The sequence below is a fragment of the Myotis lucifugus genome, unplaced genomic scaffold (assembly GCF_000147115.1).
Source record: "Myotis lucifugus unplaced genomic scaffold, Myoluc2.0 scaffold_5, whole genome shotgun sequence".
Lineage (NCBI taxonomy): Eukaryota > Metazoa > Chordata > Mammalia > Chiroptera > Vespertilionidae > Myotis > Myotis lucifugus.
The window spans coordinates 10,211,133-10,218,727 of record NW_005871053.1 but is presented as its reverse complement, the minus strand read 5'-3'; the positions used below and the strand labels follow the sequence as shown (position 1 = coordinate 10,218,727).

The 7,595-nt window shown below is 42.9% G+C and overlaps 1 protein-coding gene across 2 annotated transcripts in view; it reads right to left on the bottom strand.

Moving 5' to 3' along the window:
- The window catches only part of SLC25A12 (solute carrier family 25 member 12), a 104,928-nt gene that overhangs the window by 86,620 nt on the left and 10,713 nt on the right, over positions 1 to 7,595 (bottom strand). The window contains exons 1-2 of one of the 2 annotated variants that reach the window (XM_006083134.3): positions 1,464 to 1,561; positions 449 to 502 (exon numbers count right to left, since the gene is read on the bottom strand). In XM_006083134.3, coding sequence (XP_006083196.1) covers positions 449 to 502; positions 1,464 to 1,475 — 66 coding nt within the window. In that variant the 5' untranslated portion in view covers positions 1,476 to 1,561. Of the gene's footprint in view, positions 1 to 448; positions 503 to 1,463; positions 1,562 to 7,595 lie in introns of those variants that run through there. The other variant, XM_006083135.3, reaches the window with a different exon arrangement.

Sequence of the window (7,595 nt, the reverse complement as noted above, 5' to 3'; positions counted from 1 at the left end):
ACAGATATAATAGTTTAAAAATAAAGAGAGAAAAGACACACATAAATTGACTAGCAATAATTGTTTATCTCTGTAAAAAAATTACATAGAGAACTGTTTGTAAGTATGAAAACTTTAAAAACATGCAACTTTCAAGAAAGAATTTTAATGTCAATACATTCATAAATTTTATTTTGGTCAGTGCTTATGGGAAGTTGGAAATTCTTCTTTTAGCGTTCTTTTACATGTCTTGAGTCATGTTACAAAAACAATAATTGAGGAAAATCTTTTATCAAACTTTAAAAAACCTTCGTCCAAACCTTAATAAAGTAAGAATTATAAGCTATATTATCTAGCCATGTTAAGAATATATGAAAATAGACCATTCCTAAAAGTTAAGGCCTGACAAGTACTAGATTTACACCTTTTTCCTCCAGTAAAAAAAAGCACACTACATAAGCCAATTTACCTGTAGGAATATGTTTCTTAACTCATGAGCATCACCTCGCTTGGTTGTCTGCACCTGTAAGGAGAGAGAGAGGAGAAAAAAAAAGCCGGTTAATGCTTCACTAGAGGCCACATAATCTCTTCAGATTAGAGTTCACACGTGCTAACAATCAATGCTCTTATCTTTTATAAGGGCATTTAGTTTAAAACAAACCAAAAGCACTAATACTGATAAGAACTGTCAAATTGGAGATCTGTGACTACAGAGTGGAAAGACAAATGTGAAGAGCCTAAAACAGAGAAAATCTACCAGGTAGATTTCATCTGGATTGCAAAGGAAGTGAGAGTCAATCCATTACTTTACTCCACATCCACTAACAACACGGTTAGCAACCACCCACCTTCAAATCAAGAGGCCATCAAGAGTAGATCAACAGGAAAGTTGAAACACCCAAAGTAATCGCATGGCCTAGCAGCTTTTCTTACCCGTGGAAGGCAATCCAGAATACAATCATCTCCGCTCCCCTCTTTCCCCACCCAACTTAAAATATGAAAGCTGCTACGTTTCCAAATACTTTCGACCTCCTGCCACCTGCAGCGCAAATGCCAACCAATGCCTCCAGTCACCATGAAGCCCCAAATTACTCAATTACGCCACCCCCCCCCCCCCACGCAATACACATATGCCGTAGGTACCCCGACTTTACATGTCACTTCCTCCCACTCCCTTTTCGATGGCCTCCAACTCCGGACTCACAAACCCATGCACTTAGAGCAGGACTCTACTCTTCCTTCACCGACCCGGGGTCCTCACAAGCCCCTCCGATTCACAATTCCGCCTCCTTCCCCTCCCCCAACCAGGCATCCTCTCCCTCCGGTCCAAGCCCCACACAGCTCTCCCACCCGCGGGCTGGAGCCCCAGGACACGCTATCTAAGAACCAGGCAGAGAAGGAAATGGGAAGAGGTGAAGGGCTACAGGCAGGGTCCCCAGAATGTCTCTTATGCAATAAAGGCAGCAGTAGAGAGTTGGAGTCACCTTGACCGCCATGCTGTGCTCGGAAGCCGGGGACGAGCCGGGGAGCGAGCAGGGCCCAGCTGTCAGGGCGCGCGCGCGCCGCCACCCCGGCCGCGCCCGCCCTCCCGCTCGCCGGCGCCGCGCGCGTCCCTATGCAAATGAGCCGGGGCGGGCGGGGCCGGCAGAGGGCCCCCGCGCCGGGTTCCAAAGGGGAGCTGACCTGGGGGCCTGAGGGGGTCAGCCCCACCGCTACGCGGAGGAAGGGGACGCGCCTCCATTGGGGAAGACTGGAGTGCCAGCCGCGGGATTCCGACGCGCCGCGAGGTTGCTGACAGCTGCTGAGTCGCCGCCAGAAAGCCCCAGGTTTCCTAAGGCCTCCTAGTGGGTGTGGCTTTGGGCAACGACTTCTGCCAAAGTCGTTTACCCTGAGACTTAAAGGAACACTTGGGGCCTAGATTGAGTAAGATTTCGAAGGATCAAAGAACATGTTCCATTAATAATAATAATAAATGAATTAATGACAACTAATGGCAAATACTAACAATAAAAAAGATTGGGAACGACTCACTCTGGGGAAAACCTAAGTAAGCATAACTTGAGAAATATGCCCCTAAACTGGCATGGGATGAATAGGCTTAACCTATTTGTGCTTCATGTACTATTGTAAAGCTTTATTAGGCTCACTTCACATTCCCAATCACCCAAAATTTTTGTGCAATGAGGTACCGCACAAATGCAAATGGGGAAAAAATCCATTTGTCTTGGACTGGGCTGGCACTGAATCCTGGCCCAATTTGCCCCTACATAAACATGTCCAGCCCTCCCTATTAGTAGCTAGTTCTTGAACCAAAATAATGTCTCTAAAACGGAGTCCGACTATTATGACTATATTGAGCCACATATTGATTCATTCAACAAACATTTACTGGGCAGCTATTATATACTAGACATAGTTTTGCTTGTAAGGACAACGTATAGTCCCTACCCTCTAGGAGTTTATTGATGGTCAATGCTTCCACACAATCCCAACCCTAAGTGTATTTTTTGTTTGTATCTTTATTTTTTTATTTTTATTTTTTAAAAATATATTTTATTGATTTTAGAGAGGAAGGGAAAGGGAGAGAGAGAGATAGAAACATCAATGATGAGAGAGAATCATTGATTGGCTGCCTCCTGCACATCTCCTACAGGGAATCGAGCTGGCAACCCAGGCATGTGCCCTTGGCCGGAATCAAACCTGGGACCCTTCAGTCCACAGGCCGGCGCTCTATCCATTGAGCCAAACCAGCTAGGGCTGTTTGTATCTTTAAACCAAGCATGCTGCCTGTTTTGTATTTTTGTGTTTTTTTTAAAAAAGGTCTAACAACTCCAAGATTTATCTTAACCTCATAGGAGGCATCTCTTTTTTCTCCAGTCTCACTAATCATAATTGTGTTAAGTATCCAAGTTAATAGAAATGAGAAAAGGGTGACAAATAGCGATTGTTGATAAGGAATGCTACATTACTAGTACTCTTAAAATGAGCTTTTCTGCTGCAGTTGGTTTAATTGCCTACACCATTACATCTTTCTTCAGTCTGTTCAAAGATCTTTAACAATGTAATTGGACATAGGATGTACAAATTCACGTTTTGTTCTACTAGCATCTTATGACCCTGATACTCTGCTCTCTCTTATAAAGTTTCTCTAAGTAGGAATCTTGAGCTGTTTATTTTGTTACTTTACAAGGGACGGATTCTAATAGCCCAGAGTCCCTCAGTTTGAATAAAAGTACTTAGTGAGCCCGGGCTGTAGTTTGCACTTTTAAGGAAGCTTCTGGATAATGCTTACCTGCTGCTTCTTCCCTGATTTTGGTCCAGCCAGCATGGGAAAAAAATTATGGAGTAACAGATATACATGATCTTGCCTATATTATCCCTCACTATCATTGCTTGGAAAGAAGCCCAGAAATAGTCATTGTTTACTCACGCTGCTCTTCTATCACCCTAAATGGATGGGTTTACCTGGATAGTTCAGGATAGGAATGGGTAATAAAACAGGGAGTCAGCAATGATACTTCCTTTAATCATTCCCCTCCCTTTAGTAAAGCATTATATGTGAATAAGTTTTGTGTTGATGATGTGGAAGAAAATTAAAGTACAGTAAGGGGAAGTGTAACCTTCCTCATGTCACCTCTTCTCTGAGATCCATCTGGCAGCAGCAGCAGCAACATCGTTTTATCAAAGATAGTAAGCTGAGAATTCTGGGTGGCAACAGCAACTGAGTGTAACCCAAGGCATAACTGAGTGGTAAGGAGGGGTATGGATCACAGAGAAACAACTCAATAGCAGATGAGACAAATTCCCCTTAAACCAGTGGTTCTCAACCCTCCTAATGCCGCAACCCTTTAATACAGTTCCTCATGTTCTGGTGACCCCAACCATAAAATTATTTTCATTGCTACTTCATAACAGGTAAGCATGATAATTTTGATATTGTTATGAATCGTAATGTAAATATCTGATATGCAGGATGTATTTTCATTGTTACAAATTGAACATAATTAAAGCATAGTGATTAATCACAAAAATATGTATATATGTGTTTTCCAATGGTCTTAGGCGACCCCTGTGAAAGGGTCATTTGACCCCCAAAGGGGTCTCGACCCACAGGTTGAGAACTACTGCCTTAAACATACAAGAGAAACTTGAAGGGATGGTAGGGCAGTTCATTATATAGAACTCTACATGGTTATAAAGTTCCAATCCATCTCTTAGACACAGTGTTGCCTTATATTGATATCTATAAGCAGGTAATATGAAGGGAACATTATTATCCCTCTCTATAAATGTATTACAATGTATTGGAAAGATGAAACATAAACAAAACCATTAATTAACAATGCATATGCTCAACTGTGTGATAAACTTATGCAATACAGGTTTAGAAAGATAAAACATCAATTCAAGCTGGACAACATACAGCAGGTTTTACAGAAACCATAATTCATCACCTTCTCTGTGTTTTTTCCAGAGTATGTCTTTTTACCCTATCCTTTCTCCTTCATCCACACTCTCAATCCTAACATTTATCTCAATGTCTGACATTAGCTATGTAGGTGCTAATTAAATGTTTAATAATTATTCCTAACTGTTCACTCTACCACCAACCATTAGTCCTCTCATATTTCCTAAGTGAAGACCAGTACCATTGTCTTCGTTGCTTAAGCCAGAAAGCTAGGTCTCAGACAGACTCTTCCTTACCCCTCACATCCAAACAGCCACTCAGTTTTGTGTTTCCTGTCCCCTTCAGTGCTTTGTAAAATCTCTCCTCTTTATTATAATAGCCTTCATTATGCCTCTTAATTGCTCTCCAGGCCTCTGGTTCTCCACTTTCTGCCTCCTATCACTAGCCTCAAATCCGTTCTCCACAGCACTGTCAAGTGTTCTATCTGAAATAGGAATTAAATTTTGTCACTTCCTCATCCTTCAATGGCTCTCTACTGACTTCAATATAAAATCCAAACTCCTCAGTATGGTGAAGAGTGGAAGCTTCCTCATCTGGCCCCTTCCTCTTATTACTACTATACTTATCCCTTTAGTCACAAGAATATTTGAACCTTTACACTATTTCCTTTGCTGGAAATATTTTACTCTACATTTATATCAATTTGCCTACCCTTTAAGATACAGCTCAAGAATATCACCCTGCCCTGGCTGGTTTGGCTCAGGGGATAGAGCGTCGGCCTACGGACTGAAGGGTCCCGGGTTCGATTCCAGTCAAGGGCATGTACCTTGGTTGCGGGCTTGATCCCCAGTGGGGGTTGTGCAGGAGGCAGCTGATCAATGTTTCTCTCTCATCAATGTTTGTAACTCTCTATCCCTCTCCTTTCCTCTCTGTAAAAATCAATAAAATACATATATTTTAAAAAGAATCGCATCCTTAAGCCCTTTACCCCATCTGGGGTAGCCTCCCAACCCTGTGCATAGGATTTATCACACTGTATTGTAATTATCTCTTTGCTTATTTTCCTCTTCCACTGGTGGCTTTCAAACTTTATCGATCCAGACCTTTATAGTAAAAAGTATATTTTTATAACAACCCCAGTACACATACATGAATTTTTGATAGGTCAAGTAACACCAGGGAGATATTGGGGCTTGAACTACTTTTGCAATGTCCTACCCAGAAGGGAGGCCTACTGACAAAGGAGACAACAGTAGCAAGGATCCATAATTTCCTGTCAGGGAATTAGTACAATGCAGAGGCCCCTTTCAAGCCAAGAAATTAAGAATGCATGCTATGTGAGAGGCAGTAAGAGCATCAGTCAGTCAATGTCAGCTGAAAAAGCAGAGATAACCAAAACAGAGAGTAGTTAAATATCAACATTTGTTTCTCTTCTATTCCTACTTCTAGCCCCCAACACCAGAAGAGTGAGCCTTCAAAAAGAGAAAAAGAGGAAAAAATACCCTAGAATGAGACACTCTCCCTGGCCCAATCTTTTTAAAAAATATATATTTTTATTGATTTTCAGAGAGAAGAAGGGAGAAGAGGAATGAGAAACATCCTTGTGAGAGTGGAACATCTATTGGCTACCTCCTGCATGCCCCCTACTGGGATCAAGCCTGTAACCCAGCTGGCCCAATCTGTAGGGGCTTGAAGAGGGAGAACGAGCGAAAACATGACTATACTCCCTTCCTCATTTCAGATCCCTGTGGCTACAAGTCTGCCCAACAATGAAGGAAGTTTTAAAACACCAAACTTTTAAAGTAGGCCAGAGTAGACTTTGAGTAAGTTTAAAAAAAAAAAACCCACAAGAAAACTATGAAATCTGCCCAGGAGGAGAGGGTATTCAACAGTACAGTGGGAGATGTGACTAGAGAAAACTTTGACATTTTATGTTTATACCCCCACCAAGTTCCAATCCCTCAGTAACTTGGTCACATAAAAGTAAGAGTAGTGTGTAGTTTGTGATATAATATTAAGTGAATAAGTCAGAACTTGACATTGTACATATATGGCAAGTATAGTAGTATAAGTAACCTGAGTATATTAAACAAGCCTGGAGCAAACAACTGAGTTTTCTCTAAATTACAATTTTACATAGGGTCAGCAATATGGTATACTTAACTAAATCTACTATTACACTTCTTTTTGCCATTTTTTAAGAAAAGAAGTTTATTTAGTAAGATTGCTTTTCATGAATCCATGTCATACAATGAATACTTGGCCACCTTCTGTAGATTTGTAAATTATATATTTTTTTGTTTTAGAGTGGTTTTTTTGGTTGTTACTGTTTTTCAAATATTAACACCAGCTATCCTAATATATAAAAGGCCAGGGTTGTAACAACCGATCACGACCAAAGGCTGACCAACCCAGAAGTCCTTCAGTCAGCTCTGGGTTGCCGTGGCAACCCAGCACTGACTGCCCAGGGGCCTGAGACCCAGAGAGAGGGGTAGGGTCTGATCCACAGCCTCAGTGGCAGCTGTTGATTAGTACTTGCGTCTCTCTTTCTCTCCCTCTTTCTTTCTGAGCTTCAGCAGCCGGGCTTTTCTCTCTCTCCCAACCTCTGTGGGGCTACTGTTCAGCCCCGCATCTCTGATCAGGCCCAGAGATAGGCCCGGAAATGCTGACTGGCATAGGAACTGACCAATCAGAACCAAATGTGGGTGCAGTGAAGAACCAATGGCTGCCTAGGAGGAGGAGCTTCTGACGCTGGCTGGCATAGAAACCGACCAATCAGAACCAAATGTGGGTGCTATGGGGAGCCAATGGCTACCTAGGAGGCAGAGCTTCTGATGCTGACTGGCATAGAAACCGACCAATCAGAACCAAATTGGCCAGCAGAGGAGGGCAGTTGGGGGTGAGATCACACCTGCAGGGGAAGGCAGTTGGGGGGAAAATCAGGCCGGCAGGGGAGGGCAGTTAGGGACGATCAGGCAGGCAGGCAGGCAGAGGCAGTTAGGGGCAACCAGGCTGGCAGGGGAGAGTAGTTAGGGGTGATCAGGCTGGCAGGCAGAGGCAGTTAGGGGCGATCAGGCAGGCAGGGAGGTAAGCAGTTAAAACGTAGCAGTCCCAGATTGCGAGAGGGATGTCCAACTGCCGATCTCACAGGGATCAGGCCTAAACCGGTCGTTGACATCTCCAAGGGTCTTCAATTGGAGAGGTGCAG